Genomic DNA, 18,174 nt, shown 5'->3' on the forward strand with positions numbered 1-18,174 from the left:
AGCTCTGATTAAAATAGACCAGAGAAACGATGGAGTGTAACAATCCTATTGACAAGTTATTCCCAGAAACAGAAACTTGCTGAGCACAACTTGCTGTGTTCTGGATGTATGTAGCCAGGCGGCTGCTACTGGATAAATGGCCCAAAATGAATTAAAATACGAATTGCTACCAGAGAGACCTTTCAACCTGAGATAACTTATCAACAAATTATCAAGACAAGAACAAGAGCATTCTAAAGAACTAACATGGCGGTAGGGTCTTCAAGATGCACTCAACCGAAGGTCCCGGGGCAGGAAGCCACATGCATGACACACACAGTCCACACCACAGCATGGGGGAAGTGGACAGACAGCTGATCCCACTCAGGCTTTGAGGCTGTACCCAACTGTCCCCCTCACCAGAACCTTCTGGAGCAGAGAAACCTGGGCGTCACGCTGGGCTCCTCCCTCTCCAATCCCTCCATGGTCAGTTACAGTCTTAGACCCAAACCCCCGTCAGTGTCCTTCAGCCCCATCTCCATCTCTCCTACAGGTGCTCTTTTCACTTGGTCCCACCTGCGCTTTGTCCCTACATGTTGGCCTCTTGTCACGGACTAGATTAGGTCTCCGTTTTTGCCAGGCTCATGCTCAGGTTCTAACCTCAGCATCTCCGAACGTGGCTGAGTTGAAAGCGTGGGTCTTCTGAAGAGACCATTAAGCTTGAACAAGGTCAGCAGGGAGGACGTTGATCTGGCAGCACCGGCAGAGATGAGGATCCGCACAGAGGGAACCAGGCCTGCCGGCACCTTAGGACTCCAGCCTCCAGGCTCTGCGGGGAGGCCGCCCAGCCTGTTGAACCTCAGTAGGGGAGCCCTGGCAAACACATACAATGACCTTCCACACTGAGGATTTAGAAAGTGAGCGTTGCAGGGCCAACAACATAGCATAACAGGCTAACCCTCTGCTGTGGTGCTGGCATCCCATATGGGCACCAATTCATGTATCAGTTGCTCAACTGCCAATCCAGCTCCCTGCCTACGTGTCTGGGAAAGCAGCAGAGGAATGGTCGGTCAAGTGCTTGTGGCCCTGTATCCACATGGCAGACCCAGAAGTTTCTGGCTCCTGGCTTTGAACCAGCCCAGCTCTGGTTGTTATAGCCGTTTGGGGGCTGAACTGGCAGATGGAGGAGCTCTGTTTTTCCTTCTCTCTTTGCAACTCAGCTCTTAAAAAAAAAAAAAAAGTATTCCAAGGATAAATCTGGTTCTTAAAAATAAGCAATTCCTTCTGAATCCACTCATTCTGGATCTAAAAACCCAAACAAGTAAAAACTACAACCAACTATAACCAAAAGAAAGACTGTATTAGCCCTCCCTTTTTTTTCCTTTTATTTTTCTGAAAGGCAAAGAAACACAAGAGACAGCAGACAGCAGGATAGACCTCTCGGCCACGGAGCGCTCCCCTGATGTCTGCAACAGCCAGGGTCGGGCCAGCGCCTGGAACCCACCAGCGTGACACATCACCCGCTGCCTCCCAGAGCTGCACGAGCCAGAAGCTGAAACCAGGAGCCGAGCAGGTTGCACATGTGCCCAGCAGGGCCGACTGTCAACCCCTTATTTGTACCTTTAAAGAAGTCTACTCTCACTTCGGTTCACGTGCCACAGTTAGCTGTGGCGAAGGCTGAGACCTGGTTGGTGGAGGCACTCCACTGATGGATCGCAAGTACAGAAGCAAGAGTGGATCACTTAGAGACCCTCTGGTGAAGCGCTGGCTCCACTTCATCCAGCCTCTTCTCACAGGGAGCCAGCCCTCCAGAGTCGGCCCACACCCCTGCCAGCCATCAGAGGGCAGATCCCTTCGGGCCAGCACAGCAGGCTCTTGGAACACCTCCTACCCTAAAACGCTATTGAACACGGCCACATCTCTCAAGCAGCCTGACAGCCAGCACGCCGGCCCAGGCAATGATGCCTTCTTGCCTTTACAGCAATGTGCTTGCACAATTCTTTGAATGTTTTATTACAGTTTTACTTCACCATTCTGAATAAAAACAGAAGTGCCTGACCTCGGTGCGATGTTAAACAAAATCAGAAAGTTTGGTAAGACATGACCACAACCCAGGTCTGATCAGGAACTTCATTCAGCCATGCCATTCTCTCTCTCTCTCTCTCTCCCTCTCTCTCTCTCTCTCTCTCTCTCACACACACACACACACACACAGGCAAGACAGATCAACCTCTAAGTCTAACCATCTCAGATTCACTCGTGACCCACAAATACATGATGGATAAACAGAGGATGCGCTATGACTTCTAACTTGACGCTTTACCTTCTCATGACTTACTGCTACACTCCAGTCCATGACATCAAGAGCAAGATACCACATGCCTTTGGCAATAAGCACCAAGACCAAGTGCAATCACTGTCACGTCGGCCGCCGCCTCAGGAGACTGGCCAGCTGTGCAGCATCTGGCAATCTCTGGGGCCAGGCTGAGGCACTGGCAAGAGAAAGCAACACTTTCAAGACATCCACTGTGCCATGCAGGCTGGGTACTCAGCTGCTTCTCCACTGTATGAAGAGATCTTAACTGAGCTCCAACAGGTCATCTCCAAGACGTCAAAACACTGCTGTAATTTTATAAATGTCCACTTGGACATTTCAAAAAGGACTTCATAAGATGTTCAGGATGGGGGCCCGGCAGGATAGCGCAGCAATTAAAGTTCTCGCCTTGAATGCGCTGGGATCCCAGATGGGTGCCGGTTCTAATCCTGGCAGCTCTACTTCCCACCCAGCTCCGTGCTTGTGGCCTGGGAAAGCAGTCGAGGACGGCCCAAAGCCTTGGGACCCTAAACCCACGTGGGAGACCTGGAGGAAGTTACTGGCTCCTGGTTTCAGATCGGCTCAGCACCGGCTGTTGTGGCCACTTGGGGAATGAACCATCGGATGGAAGATCTTCCTCTCTGTATCTCCTCCTCTTGGTATATCCACCTTTTCAATAAAAATAATAAATAAATCCTTAAAAAAAAAAGAAGTTCAGGATGACCACAGAGTTATTTTCCAAAAAGTAAATCCAATGACTCATTCAAGGCAATCAATTCATTCAAGCCACACTTCTTTATCTTTACCGCACAGCTACGACACGTAAACAGCTTTGTCAGACACGCAGCATGGACAAGAACACTCCAACTCCCAGCACTGGGCCAAGAATGGTACTATCTCAGAACCACTTTGAAACAGCATTCTGAGAGGACTCTAAAAGCAGCAGGGAGCTGGAGGCGGGGTGGCTGACACCACTGCTCTGTCCTATGGCCAGGCTGGCATATGTCTAAACAAGAACAAGGCACTTAGCCAGTATCAGTGTCAACAGCTAGACAGCTACACCAAGGCGAGAGGAGCTTCAGGCCAAGGCCAAACGAAGCCTCAGTGCCCAAGCAACAGAAACCCTGGCAGGCCATTTCACAAGCTCTGTAACACAGCCACCGGGCAGTGGTGCCAGCTCCTTGGAGTTCTGGGCAAAAAAGCCCACCGCACCCTCCTTCCTTGGGGAAGACACAGGGGGCACACTCTCCCTGGACCTCTCTTGTCTCACATCCAGTGAGGCCTGGGAGAACTGTACCATGCACCCCAGAATCCTCCACAGGGCAACATGGTCAGGGTAGACCCTGAGCACCCATGCCCACTGGTGGCATGCAGGGGTGTGTGCTGTGCATACACACAGCATCCCCACCACTCCCTGCCGACAAGGGCCGCTACCTGCGTTGGTTTCTCTGGCCTGGCACTTTAAAGCTCTGCCAAGCAGAGGCTTCTGTGCCGGGGGACAAGCTGTCAGTGAGCACCTCGAACTTGCCCTGTTGACTGGTAGGGAGAATTTGTGCTGGTCAAAGAGTGTACCTCTTGTTCTACATTTCAGACTGAAACGATCCCAGAGTGTGGGTCCACAGAGTACGTGGGGAAGGTCACACGCAGCTCATCCAAAAGGAATGAGCTGATAAGCTGCCGCTCTGCTCTGAGGCAACAACCACACTTGCCCTGGGAGTTGGAAGGGGCTGCCCTGGGTGTTGCCTTGGCCTTGGCTTGCCTGGTCAGTGCTCATCAGCAACAACTGGACACAAAGGCTCCAGAGAAGGTCCGGAAGCAAATCGAGTCCATATGACTGCACTCCACCTTGTATCATGCTCTTATAGACCTTTTTCCAGACAAAGTAGAGTGGACTGATCTGTATCCTTACATCTTTGGAATATTGTCATGATGACCCCACCCCTATTTTCCTTTTCTGGATCATTAAGGGGCAGAATAAAAAGCATGTAGGATAAACTATTGAGTTAACACAAAAAAACCAATGAGGAAATAGATTGGGGAAGATTCAGTCAGTGGCAGGGTGTGAGAAAGCAAAGTTATGTTAATGTAAGAAGTTACCAAACCACACAGATTTAAACAAAACAAAAAGCTCTGCTGAAGAACACAGGACATTACACAATTCATCTAATCGGTGCTGTTAATGTTTCTCAAAAGCCCTGTGCACTTCCAATAAAATGCAGCTTGTGGCAGAACACTGCCAGACAAGCCCCGAAAGTGGAAGCCAAGGATTATCGGGAGGACTGTGATGCCTGAGCAAGTCTGGGAATTCTATGCACAGAATCCAACAGCACAACTTCGTGTAGGTGTTTCCCTGAGACTCTGACCAGGCGCGGTGACTTAACACAAAACTGAAGGCATCTGCATCTGGTGCAGTGGTTAAGACACCGCTTGGGGCCTAGGCGCCATCCTTCCGCTGCAGCAGCGCATAGACGGGGCCTCAGGGGGCCTGGGGACTAGGGCCGGGGGCCAGTGGAGCAGAGCAGGTCTGGGAACTCACCCTCAGGTTTGGGTCCCAGGCAGGTGGGAGGAGGACAGGTGTTAGGGCCCCCAGGCTGGTGTGCTGGCCTGGTTTGCTGGTGGACTAGGCTGTGGGCCCTTGGACTCATTAACATGCTCGAGTCCCTGGCAGGTACATATACTGGAGGACTGGTTCTAAGACCCCAGGTGAGCAGGCAAGGCTCCAGATCAGCACGCCGCCCATCCAGAAGATTGGGCTGAGGAACCCATGTGCTCACAGGTGCGGGGGGGTGTGGGGCAGGCCAGGCCACAACATCCACCAGCCCCCATAAAGGACAAGACAGAGAGAGCCTAGTACCATGTAAGGACCTAGCACCTGCTGTGGTACATGTGAAATCTGGGTCTGGGAGTGGACGTGGCAGGGGAGCATGAGGAACTCTCCTGGTGGGCTGTAGCTCCTGCTGGTGAGCACTGAGTCAGTGCTGGGTATTGGTCAGGCCAGGCAAGGCTGTTCCACTTGTCAGAAGTGAATTCAAGGAGAAGGGGGGGCAGGCGGACAGGCAGGGCTGGGCCAAACACTAGCACCCTGGCATGTACGGGAGAAAGGATGGAGTATTGGCTATGCTGGGCTAGGCTATTACACCGACCAGCTTGCGTGAAAGCCAGGGATGGGGCCAGGCTGCTCAGGGCTAGGCTACAGCACGTACCAGCAAGAGTTGGGACTGGGGGTTGGCTAGGCCAGACCAGGCTGCAGCATCTGATGGCAAAGGCCAATAAGGGGGACAGGCTATGCCATGATAGGAGAGAATAGCCACCAGCACGCACAAGATCTGTGGCTGGGAGCAGACCTAGCCAGGGAGCTAAGGAAATGCTTCCTACTGGTGAGTGTGACTGCCAGAATGGGAGCAGATAACTAGGCTGGACATGGTTGCAGTGAATTCTGGGATGCGTGTGGACTGGGACTGGGGTGTGCCTGACAGAGGAGCTTGGGGAACCCCTCTGACAGAATGCAGACCCTGCAGGTGAGCCCAAGAACCAAGACTAGGAACAGCCCAGACTAGGCCAGATTACAGTACCTATCAGCATACAGGTGGGTCAGGTCTGGGGGTGGGCCAGGCTGTGCCAGCCCATAACACCCACAGGCAAGATGTGAGAACCAGAACAGGACGCAGGACAGGCCAGGATGGGTCACAACATCAGCCAGTTCACATCAGCGACAGGATCTGGGGCAGTCTGGCTGGGCTGGGCCACAGTACCTGCCAGCATGAGCTGGGACTGGGGGCAAGCCAGGCTACAGCATCCATCAGTAAATGCTGATGTGAGGCAGGTTATGCCAGGCTGGGCTGCAGCACCCATCAGCACATGTGAGACCCGAGGGAGTGGGACAAGACCAGTTGTGGGGCAAGCCCAGTGCTGGACTCTATGTTTGGTATATGCTTGCAATGGGGGAATCTCAACTGAACTTGAACTGTGGTTATGCAACAAGGTGGAGGAATCCACCATAGTGGGAGGGTTTGGGGAGGGGTGGGGAGAATCCAAGTACCTATAACACTGTGTCACATAATACAATGTAATTAATGAATTAATAATAATTAATTAATTAAAAAAAAAGAGAGAGAGCAGCAAGGACTCCCCTGCCGGGCCATTGCTCCTGCTGATGAGCATGAGAAATGAGACAGAGGGCTGATCAGGCTACAACACCGTTGGCCTGCATGTGAGCTGGATTAGGGATGGGGCCAGGCTGGACGAACTGACTGTATCCACTGGTACATGCGTGAGCCAGAGTAATTACGTGCAGGCTTAGCGTAGGCCAAAACCAAGAGACAGAAACTCCACCCAGGTCTTCTATGATGAGCAACAACCCAAGTCTTTGAGTCATCACCTGCTACCTCCCCGGGATGCACATATAAGCAGGAAGCTGATTCGGAAGCAGAAGAGCCAGGACTTGAACCAGTGCTTCACAAAACAATGCGGGATATGAGTGTCCCAAGGGGTGCCTTCTTTGTTCTGCTTTTTTCTTTAATTTTCTTTTTGATGATGTTTACCTAGTTGAGAAGCACGCGTGCCCCTGTGGACCACTGACTAGGGTGGGAAGGGTCAGGGATAGGAGAAAGTGGATGAGACTATTGTTTCCAATTTTCTTTTTCTTTTTTTTTTTTTCTTCTTCCTGTATCTGGAGCAAGAGGGAAGAGAAGGGAAGAAGCCAATCCCAGCACCCTAACCACATCAGTCCCCAGGGAAGAAGGACAGCCACCCAACATCATCCCAGGGTCACTGATGGGGAGCATGCTCCAAGGTACTGCTCAAGTGGTTTTGACAGCTCTGAAATGCAGGTGATGGCTCAAATATTTGCGTTGTTGCTAATCATCGGGGGCCTGGGTGATATTTCTGTATCTTGGTTTTGGCCTACGCCAAGCCTGGCTTTTTGCAGGCATTTGAGAAGTGAACCAGAGAGTGGAAGACCTCTCCAATATCTTTACATTGTACTGTTTCGGTTAATCTTTTTTTTTTTAATGCTATTCTGTGTACCACACACACACACACACACACACACACATCAGCTGTTGATGGACTGCAATGTGGACTCTGAATGCCATCAATGAACTTTGAGTGCTCTGCTCTCTTACAAATCAATTGGGTCAGCTTGTACTTTGAGTCCATCTCTTTCCTGATGACTGGTACAATGTGATACCACAGCCACGCAGAAACTACTGGCCTACACTGCTCCACTAATCTTTCAAATGTCGGCATATTTCATCAGGCAATATGAAAAAAGTCATAACATGGCTGTCAATATCATCAGAAGTGTTTTGTTACTGAAAACATTCAGACTCAGTGATGAACAGGTTTCCAAAATTAAAATTACTGCTGAGAAACCTCAAATGTTAACATTGGCAACAAAATTTGTTACTAGCTTTCTCTGAAGTAAAAAATTTACTTTCAAGAAAGTCTGTCCATGCCAAAAATAATTGTTTGACTATTAGTCATTCTGGCAAGCAAAACCTGTATTTAACTTTCTAAAGCCACCAGAGGTAACCACTGTATTTTAAAACAAGTGGTAGAAATGCCATAGCCCAGAAATGCAAAGAGGTAGAAACAGACGAGCATATACACTGGAGAGAGCAGTCCACTGAAACTGACACACTAAAATCAGCAGAAAAGGACATCAAAATGTTATTATCACTGCCTTCCAAAAGTTCATTAACACATACAAGATCTATATAAAATTCAGGGGCCTGATGCAACAGCTCAATTTGCTAATCCTTTCCTCTGAAAGTATCATCCCACATGGGCTCCAGTTCATGTCCCAGCTGCTCCACTTTCCATCCAGCTCCCTACTTATGGCCTAGGAAAGCAATAGAGGATGGCTCAAACCCTTGGGATCCTGTACCCAAATGGCAGACCCAGAGGAAGTTCCTGGCTCCTGGCTTGAGAGTGGCTCAACTCCAGCTGTTGCAGCCATTTGGGGAGTGAACCAGTGAATGGAAAACCTTTGTCTGTCCCTTGCTCTGTAAAGTTACCTTTCCAATGAAAATAAATAAGTCCTTCAAAAAAATTTACTGGGCCTGGTGCAGTAGCCTAGTGGCTAAAGTCCTCGCCTTGAGTGCTGGGATCCCATATGTGCTCCAGTTCTAATCCCAGCAGCCTCACTTCCCACCCAGCTCTGTTCTTGTGGCCTGAGAAAGCAGCTGAGGACGGCCCAAAGCCTTGGGAACCTGCGCCCGTGTGGGAGACCCTGGGGAGGTTCCGGGTTCCTGGCTTCGGATTGGCTTGGCTCCAGCTGTTGCAGCTGTTTGAGGAGTGAATCATCGGACAAAAGATCATCCTATCTCTCTTCATCTTTGTATATTTGACTCTCCGATAAAAATAAAATAAATCTTTACAAAAAGATTACTATGCAAACACTGAGAAGGCTATCCAAAGACACACGCTCATTAATATCACAGATAAAATAAATTGAACTCTAAGAATTCAAACATCCTATAGAAAGGCAGGAAAAATGAAATAGGCTAAACTAACAGGAAAAAAGTAGCTGGAACATTTAATTCCTGAGATATCAAGCCAGTCTGGAGACCATGTACTATAAACACAACCAACGGAGCCACAGAACAAGGAGACTGCCGGCTGAGCCACCTCCCTGTCCCTCCACCGCCTCACCCTGAGCTGGCTAGAAGCTCAACACTGCGAGGATGTGCGGCTCCTCCCCATCTCGCCACTGAGCGGTATTGTCTCCCCCCAACCCCCCCCCCGAGAAGCAGTCGCTTCCAGCATTGCTCACTCTTCCACCCCCAAGTCACAGAAACTCACCCCAGACCCAAGCGGCTGGGAGGTGCGTTCTCCGCACGGTGCCCACTGGCCAAGCAGTTCTATCACAGGTACACGGCACACCGAGAGCCAAGAGCAGCAGGCCAGATGTGCTGGACCCAGTGTGCCCACAGCAAGGAGGTCACACTCCAGAGGGGAGCCAGAATCGGTGTGTGTGCGGCTCCGTAATGCAGGTGTGTCACCCCAAAACATGAGGCCGCTGTTCACGTCCAGCTTTGAGGCAGAAGCTGCTGTTTTTGTGAAGGTGGAGAAGCAGGCTCCCCGAGTGTTCTCCAAAGGAAACTGGCATTGTCTCAAACTGGCAAATTCAAACACAAAAGTGTTGTGGAAAAACAATGGCATTGTGCAGGTAAGCGAGGGTAGTGAGCGGCTTCGTGAGATCAACGTTGAAACTGCAAACCAGCCAGAAGCATTCAAGGGAGGAACAGGGAACTAAACCACTGTCGGCTAAAAGAAATCTCCACTCTGGGTAAAAGGAGCCACATTCACAGGACTCCTGCTCAGGAGCATGTCCCACCCCAGGGACTGAGCGCGGAGACCAGAGGAATTCACCACCAAGAACTGGCTGTGATTCCAACGGAGACAGAGACCGTAATACAGACCCAAAACTGACACGCAGAGCACTGCTAAAAACAGCAGTCCAGCAGTCCAGCCGGACAGGCTCTGGGCCCAAGGCCCTAACCCCTGAGCAGCAGTACCTGCCGCTGCTGCTCCATGTGAACAGACTTCCTGTCCCACCCAAACACCACACCCAACAAGTAACAGGTGCTTGGAGGAGGAGGATGGAGGAAGGGTCATTCAGAGTTGCTGCAACTTATGATCTCAAATGTTTAGTTTTGAGCAAAAACAAGTACAAATAGAACTCTTTCCACACACAGGAGGAAGAACAGCAAGTAACAGAAAACTGTCTTGAGAGGGCCCAGATAATGGATTTGGCACAAGGAGCCTTCAAAGGAGTCATGACAAACACATCTATAGAAGGACAGGAAGTCACTCTAGAAAACAAAGGGAAACAGGGTGATGGACAACAGCAATAAAAGGATACAAACTAAAAAATTTAGACAGATTATGGAATGTGTGAACTGAAAGTAACTCACATGGGTCTAGGCACCAGCAGATACAAAATTCTGTTCAACGCTCAGGTGTTCGGACCCTGCCATCCAGAGAGATTTTGGATGGAGCTCCAGGTCCCTGGCTTCCTGTGTCACCCAGCCCTGTCTGTTGTTGTAGGCTTCTGGGAAGTGAACTGACGGATGAAACCTCTCTCTCTCTGGATAAAAACGAATGTGCATAATTTTTTTTTAAAATCTGAACTATTACTCAAAAATGATTTACAAACCAAAAAGAAAGGTTATCATGGTGGATAAATACACAAAATCCAATTGTATATTGACACTCTTTGATACAAATTGACAAGCAGCAGCTGAGGCTGGCCTAGTGGTGTATGGCATTAAGCCACCACCTGCAATGCCAGCAACCCAGTTAGGTGCTGGTTCAAGTTTCAGCTGCTGCACTTCCTATTCAGCTCCCTTATAATGACCTTAGGGGGAATAACAGAAGATGGCCTAAATCCTTGGACCCCTGCACCCATGTGGTGAATTTGGATTGACCGTTTGGCTTCAACCTGGTCCATTCTTGGCAGCTACAGCCATCTGGGGGCGTGATCAGCAGATAGAAGATCTCTCTCTCTCTCTCTCTCCCCCTCTCCCTCCCTCCTCTCCCTCTCCTTTTCTATAACTCTGACCTTTAACGAGAAGAAATCCTGAAACAACAGGATTAAATGAAAAGATACATAAAACACAAAAAGGACCTGTAAAAAAGCAGTGATTAGACTGATATCAGGCAGATTTTTGCTAGCAACATGGAGGGGCTTTTGACAGAATAAGGCCAAGTATACCGGTGAGATTTAATGATTGCAATATGCCCTAGTGTAACACAGCTGGAAGATGTATTAGGGATCTCAGATACACAAAACAAACCCTGAGAGGAGAGAGTGAAAAGAAGCATTTGTAGACGTAAACCTTTTTTACTTATATATAATTTTTTAATAATTTTACTTAGTTGATTAGGGTACAAAGGGTTAAGGGCTGCAGAAAAGTGGGTAATACCATTGTTTCCACACTAATATAATTTTTTTTTCCTGTATCTGGGGTCAGGGGAAACACAAAGGGAGAAGCCCCACCCAGCCTCCCACCCATCCCAGATCCCCCATGTGAGGCACTCTCCGAGGGTCCTGCTCAAGCAGTTCTGAGAGTTCAACAGTTCTGAAATGCTACCAATCTCGCCATTCCAATCGCGATGAAATCCATTCAGAGTCCACTGGCTGACACAGTCTCTTCATGGTTGGGGTTCTGAGATCAGCAGTTCAGTTGGAGGGATCGCCAAAGAAATTTCATCTGAGATGATCCCAAACCTGATTCCTGTGTGTGCTTGCCAGTACAGGGTCCAGCACAGTCCATTGCCCCAGTCAGCTTACACACATGCTAGTCATTTCAATTGCTGGGTCAGTTCTGTTTCCAGCCCTGTCTTCCACATGAACCGATGGGTGTTGCAGTCCAGCCTGATCCTGTCCACTTCATACTCGGCCCTCACACAAACCAGAGGGAACTGAAGCCTAGTTGGGGCGACTCCCCATAACCCTCACCAGGCCGGCCCCCTACCCTAGTTCCCATGCATGCCACTATGTACCACACAGGAGTCCAGTCTGTCTCACATCCCATTTAGCTCTCGTATATATCAGTGGGCATTGAAGCCTAGTTCAACCCAACCAACCTACTATCCAGCCCACACACACTGGCGGGTGCCTTTCTGTCTAGCCATGCCTGCCCCCGTCCTAGTTTTCATGCTCTCCAGTAGGAGTGGTAACCCAAGAGGGAGGTGCCCACTATTTCCCTACTAGGCCACTCCCACTCCTGGCTTATGCACTCTCCAGGTGGTTCTGGAGTTTTACTTGACAGATTCAGCCCCCCAGTGCCAGCATCTGCCATCTGATTCTGCGGCAAAGCCCAACCCTCACCCACTCTAATTTTTGCTTGCACCAGTCAGAACAGTCAGTCCAAGCTGGCTTTTTCCTGATATAGTTCACATGAAGCCCACAGGTGTTGTAGCCCTGCCTAGTCTGGTCTGCCCCATCCCAACCCACACTCTCCAGTGGGAGTGGTTGTCCAACAGAGGAGCCCACATTCCCCCTGCTGGCTTTGCCCCCGCCCTCCCTGGTTCTCACATGTGCTGTTTGGGCGCTGCATAAACCTTCTTTTGAACAACGGGCCGACCAACAGGAAAGAGGCTGAAGATTGCTATGAAGCAGCCTGACAGTCTGCACACATCTTTACAGAACATGCCTCAAGGGCATGTATACACCCCCCAGGCGAGCTGCAAAACTCACCTTAGCACACTTCCAAGAACTGAAACCAGAGAACACGTGATTTATGGCTATGACAGAGGTAAAATTTAAATTAAATGCCATTGTGTGGCTAGTCGAAAGTCATAAGCAAATTCACAGGCATACGGGGATTAAACAAAAGTTGAGATAACCTGTGCACCACAAGCAAACTTCACCCGAAAAACTCAAGAATTTTAAGATTCATAAAAATGAAGACATGGAACCCCAAATTTACACAGTGCAGCCAAAATAATGCCCTGAGGGATGTTTTCAGCTGGAAATGTCAGTGTTACTAAACAAAGGTGCTGGACAAGCCAGCCCCAGCTGGGAAGCAAGGCCTCACCTGAAAATCAACTTGGTTTTGGATTTCTTGCCTCCCAAACTCTGGGTGATGTGAGCCTGTGATGTGTTGCCACTGCCAAACATCTACAGATCACATCAGTTAGCAGCGAGACCAACAAGGCCTGCCTGAGTTGTTTTGTGGAATCTTTGTGACAAACAGGACCAGCCTAACCACGTGCAGATACACAGCTCAGTATCATTATGTGTACTCACACTGCAGTGCCCCAGTTACTTCATCAGGCAAAACTGAAACTCCACACGCATTAAGCAGTTCCCCACTCCTCCACCCACCGTCTGTAGTGGCTGTGAATTTGATGGCGGCGGTATTTCACAAAGGTGGAATTGTACGATGTTTGGCTCTTAATGCACTCAGCACAATGTCCTCAAGGCTCCCCCATGTCACACAGTGTGTGTCTGAATTCCTCTTTAAGACGGACAAAAGGGTACATCCAAAAGTTCACGGTAAAGAAATAGAAGCTAGAATCTGGCGTGTGCACTTCTGGTTAGCTGCTGGTTGGGAACCCTGCCGTCCAGGTTCTGTTAGGAGTCAGAGGGCTAACAGCCAGTTAGGAAGGGCCCCTGTGGGAACAAGCAACCAGGTGTATGTTTTCTGCTCTTTAGGCACTGTCCAAGAAGAGGAGAAGACTGCTAGGGAACACCATGGGCCCCGTATCCACAGGTAATTGTAAGAAACGAGGCTCTGACACCATACCAGAGCACCCCACAGTCAGATGTCCCAGGCACTTAGCAAAGGACCCGGCAGGCATATACTGCCTTCATTAGGTCAACGTTCTATCTCAGCTATCACACCACTCAAGCAGTTGGCAAGGTAATGTGTTCACTGATCAGTAAACATTAGAGCTTTCTGAGACGCAGTAAAAGCAAAGCTGAACCCTGACACACGTCAACCGTGGAAGCACCGATCGATGGATATGCACTCCCAGTCCAACGTGCCGATACCCAGACTTCAATGGAATCCTTCTTTGTGGCCCCTCCTAGCAAACCATTTTCACTTAATACAACTTTCACTTTCGCTCACCCCCACAAACTACTGTCTGCATTATGTTTAAACGTCATGAGACAAAGAACTGGAAACTCTTGGAGTAACTCCAACTCTTAACTACAGCTTCCTACTAATGTGGACCCTGATAAAATAACCAAATACCTACCACCTCTGTGGCCTGAGTTCCCGCTCCTGACCTTCAACCTCTCCAGAAGTGGCAGGGTTTTGGAGAGTGAGTCAGTAATGGCATTCTCAAGTAAAAGAAAAATAAAGATATTTATTTGGGGGTATGTTTTTTTCAAATCATATATACAAAGTCTTCAAAAACGTCATGGAAAATTCATATTACAAAAAAAACTGCATGGGTTTCAAAGAATTTTAAGAAATGTTTATTTTCATCTACATGAAATGCAGAACAAGAGAGATCAATCTTCCATCCACTGGTTCACTCCCCAAACGCCTGTAAGAGGGAAGGTCTCCCATGTGGGGGACAAGGGCCCGAGAGTTGGGTCCATCACCTGCTGCCTCCAAGGATATATTAGCAGAAAGCTGGATAGAAAGAAAAGAATAGAGTGGGCCAGCGCTGTTTCTCAGTGATTTGTTAAGCCACTCTAGTATCCTGTGTCAGAATTCTGACAGTTCTAGCTCCTACCCAGCTCCCTGCTAGTGTTCGTGGGTAAGCAGAGAAAGATGGCCCAAGTACTTGGGGCCCTGCCAAACAGGATGGAGTTTCAGGCTCCTTAGACAAGCCCCAGCCCCAGTCACTGAGCCACTAGGGGTCATGATCTAACAGACAGAGGCAGCTCACTCTCATTTACTCTGCCTTTCAAGTCAGTCAGTCAAGAGAAAAGGAGAAAGGCAAGTAGAGGAGACACAGACGTCACGGGTGGTGGCTTAAGCGGCTGCAACACAATGCTTGCCCCAGATACAAGATGCTGAATTGCATTCTCCACGCACTTTCTCAAGTCCCTTCTTACATATGTGCCATGTCTGGATCACCCACTCGGCTTCTGACGGAGACCTGTGCTGACGGCTGGGGACAATGCTGCTAGTGACACAGGTGGAGGCTTTACCTGCTACCCTAGAATACTGGTGGCTAAGACAACTTCTAAGGGGAAAGAGAGTGTGTTCTTTTATGGTTTAGAAAATAGAACATCCTAAAAAAATCAAGGAAGAAAAACGAAAGAGGTGTGTAAGTATCTCTTTGTGACCTGGCTTTCAATTCTTTTGAATATATGCCCAGAAATGAAATTACTGGATCAGATGACAACTATTGTATCTCCCATCTTTTGAGAGGGATCACACTGGTTCCCACAGCAGCTGCTCCATTTTCCATGACTCTCCGTGGCGCACAAGGCTTGGGCTTTCCAGCTCCTTCACGCCCTCACTGCAACCTGCCTCTGTCGTTCACCTAACAGACATCCTGATAGCTGTGAACTGATAACCTCACAGTTAACGGCACCTTGGCTAGGTTTTGTGATCACCTGTGTATCTTCTTTGGGAAAATGTCCCTCCAAGTCTTCTGCCCATTTTTGAAGTTAGCTGACTTGTCTTGGCTGCCAGTGCATCACAGCAGTTGTTTAAATAGCAAACCTTACCACAGCCAGGGTTACATTTTCCCCCATCACACCAACTGACTCTTCATTCTGCTCACTGTGTCCACTGATGCATGAGGTTTTAAAACGTCAATTCAAATTACCTTTTACTTTTGTCGCCTGTTCTTCCGGCGTTAGACACAATAAACTTTTACAAAGTCCAATGTCATGAAGCTTTCTCCTGTATTTTCTTCTGGGAATTTTAAGTTTTGGGTCCAAGATCCATTGAATGACTTTCTGTATGCGGTGCAGAGTAAGAGTCTAAGTTTCTGCTGTCACACGCTCACATCCAAACTCTCAGGCACCATCTGCAGCAAAGACTGCCCCTTCCCCAGTCGGCAGTCCCGGCACCTCTACTGTGCATTCCATATGGAGACATTCTAACACCTCGACTTCGTAAAATTAAGAAATCTCCCACTTGTTTTAACATGTATAATTTGATAAAAATAGCTATGTCTTCTCTGGTTTATTAGTGTTAACTAAAATATAAGTGTAAGTTTTTATTCTATTTGGATTTTTTTAATTTACAGATTTTGTGATAAAAATGAGGTAGGATTTACTGATTTAATGCCTAAGAGTACAGAAAATGCAAACCTGTGTGCAACAACCAAACTGAATCAAATTATATATATATCAGTCTGGAAAGAAATTTATTCATTCATTCATTCATCTATAGATTTTATTTATTTGAAAGGCAGAGACAGAGAGAGGAAGGGATAAAGAAGAAAGTCTTCTCATCCACTAACTCACTCTCCACATGGCTGAAACAGCCAGGGCTAACCCAGGAGCTTCTCCCGGGTCTCCCATTTAGCGTAAAGGGGCCCAAGCCTGCTCATACGCCTACTTTCTACTTTTTTTTTTGGAAGTAACTGAAAAACCTGAGTCAGTATTAATTTGATTAATTAAAGGATACCAAGATCATTTCCAAGACTATGAAGCTATTGTTGAGTGCAGGTTTAGATAATATCACTTGTTTTCATGTGCCTACAAAGAGGCTGGGCATGGGATCTGTTAAGCAAACGGCTCCTTTGGCTGTTCTGTAGCCTGTGTGAGAGGATGTGTTTAGGAGAGCATTTCAGCTTGGTTCGTCTGCTGCAACAATGCTATGAGACAGCTCAGCATCATTCACTCTCTGGTTTTTCTCTGCAGATTCAGAGCTACTTCAGTTAAAAGCTGTAGTGAATATACCCAACAGTACAAGAGCGGACAGGCAAAGCTACAGGTCTTGATGTATAAGGCAGTAAGATAAGTTTCACTCATTGAGAAAATACATAGCTTTGTCTTAAAATTTAAAAAAAAATCTTGTTTTGCCAGAATGAGAAAGAGGGTCATAAAGAACAAAGGTTGATAGAAAAAGTCATAAAAGATTTGAAGAAAGGGCACTATTTTCTATTTGCCTTGGCCAAAGCTAGCTCCATTGTAATGGATTACTTCACAAGATTTTATAAAAGACTGACATGCAAAAATTAAGGCAAAAGCAGAACTTTGTTTTCTGTGACGAAATGAGAAGGTTTTTTTCCCCTGAATTACTGGTCTGCTTCTTAGTAAGAAGTTAATAGGATTATGTGCTCTCCAGATAAAAAGATTTTGTACTTTACCAGAGTAACTTCCTGAGCTTTTCCTGTTGATTTTACTGAGTCCTTGATTAAGTGGAAAACAGATTTCTCCCCAGTGAGAGCCAAATGCTTTACCAATTTTATACCTACTGTTTACTTCCAAATGTTCAGATGCTACTTTGAAATAAGTACGCAAATTTGAGTACAGTTGCTGTTATGCACCGTGATCTGTTACTGTTCTCAACACTTGCTCAGCGTGTCCGAGTTCTCACGTAGATGCAGCACCTCCTGGCCCGTGGCTCTTTCACGGAGGCTTGAGGCCCACTCCAGCCATACCGAGCCTCTTAACCCCACATCCTTGATACATTCTTGGTGCGTTGCTGATTAATAAATCTATGACTATTTTGTCAATATTGTTGCTCCAAGGTTGAAGCTAATCTGCTTTGGTAAATCAGATGCAATGCTTATTGTACTCTGAAGAATTCAACAGTATGCTGGTCGCTTTGGTCTGAAAAATTGTCTTGGATTTTCTTGCTTTCCATGCCACAGAAGCAAACAGACTTTCCTATCAGTTATATTTTCCTTAAAATAAATGTTCATCAGTTGTTTTACTTTTGAAAAGTATCGGTAATAAATTGCAGTCAATTCAAGAGTTTGTCATCCACACATGTTTTGTCTGAGTCTAATGCTTCTTTCTGGCCAGAAGACCATAGAAAAGGACACACTAGGTGCTTCTGACATCCCCAGGAGTAGAGTGACTCAGGGCAGTTAGCATGCTGCACAGCAGGTAAAGTTGGGCCTGGCATGGAAGCCTAGTGCCTAAAGTCCCTGCCTTGCACACGTCAGAATCCCATACAGGTGCCAGTGTATATCCTGGCAGCCCCACTTCGCACCCAGCTCCCTGCTTGTGGCCTGAGAAAGCAGTCAAGGATGGCCCACAGTCTTGGGACCCTGCACCCATATGGGGGACCTGGAGGAAGCTCCTGACTCCTGGCTTACAATTGGCTCAGCTCCGGCCATTGTGGTCAATTGGGGAGTGAATCAGCAGATGGAAGATCTTCCTCTATATCTCTCTTCCTCTCTATAATCTGACTTCCCACTAAAAATAAATAAATCTTTAAAAAGAGAGGAAAGAAAAGAAAGAAAAAAGAAGAAAGGAAAGGAAAGAAAAAAGAGAAGAG

The 18,174-nt window shown here is 47.8% G+C and overlaps 2 protein-coding genes across 5 annotated transcripts in view; one reads left to right on the top strand and one right to left on the bottom strand.

Moving 5' to 3' along the window:
• The window catches only part of MARCHF8 (membrane associated ring-CH-type finger 8), a 103,635-nt gene that overhangs the window by 24,583 nt on the left and 60,878 nt on the right, over positions 1-18,174 (bottom strand). The gene's annotated exons all lie outside the window — the stretch shown is intronic.
• LOC101524534 (protein JTB-like) lies at positions 247-4,127 on the top strand. Its single transcript, XM_058671236.1, is given in 4 exon segments — positions 247-252; positions 403-532; positions 3,693-3,835; positions 3,837-4,127. Coding segments are annotated over 4 exon segments (570 nt in total).

The sequence above is a fragment of the Ochotona princeps genome, chromosome 13, assembly GCF_030435755.1.
Source record: "Ochotona princeps isolate mOchPri1 chromosome 13, mOchPri1.hap1, whole genome shotgun sequence".
In the NCBI taxonomy this organism is placed as follows: domain Eukaryota; kingdom Metazoa; phylum Chordata; class Mammalia; order Lagomorpha; family Ochotonidae; genus Ochotona; species Ochotona princeps.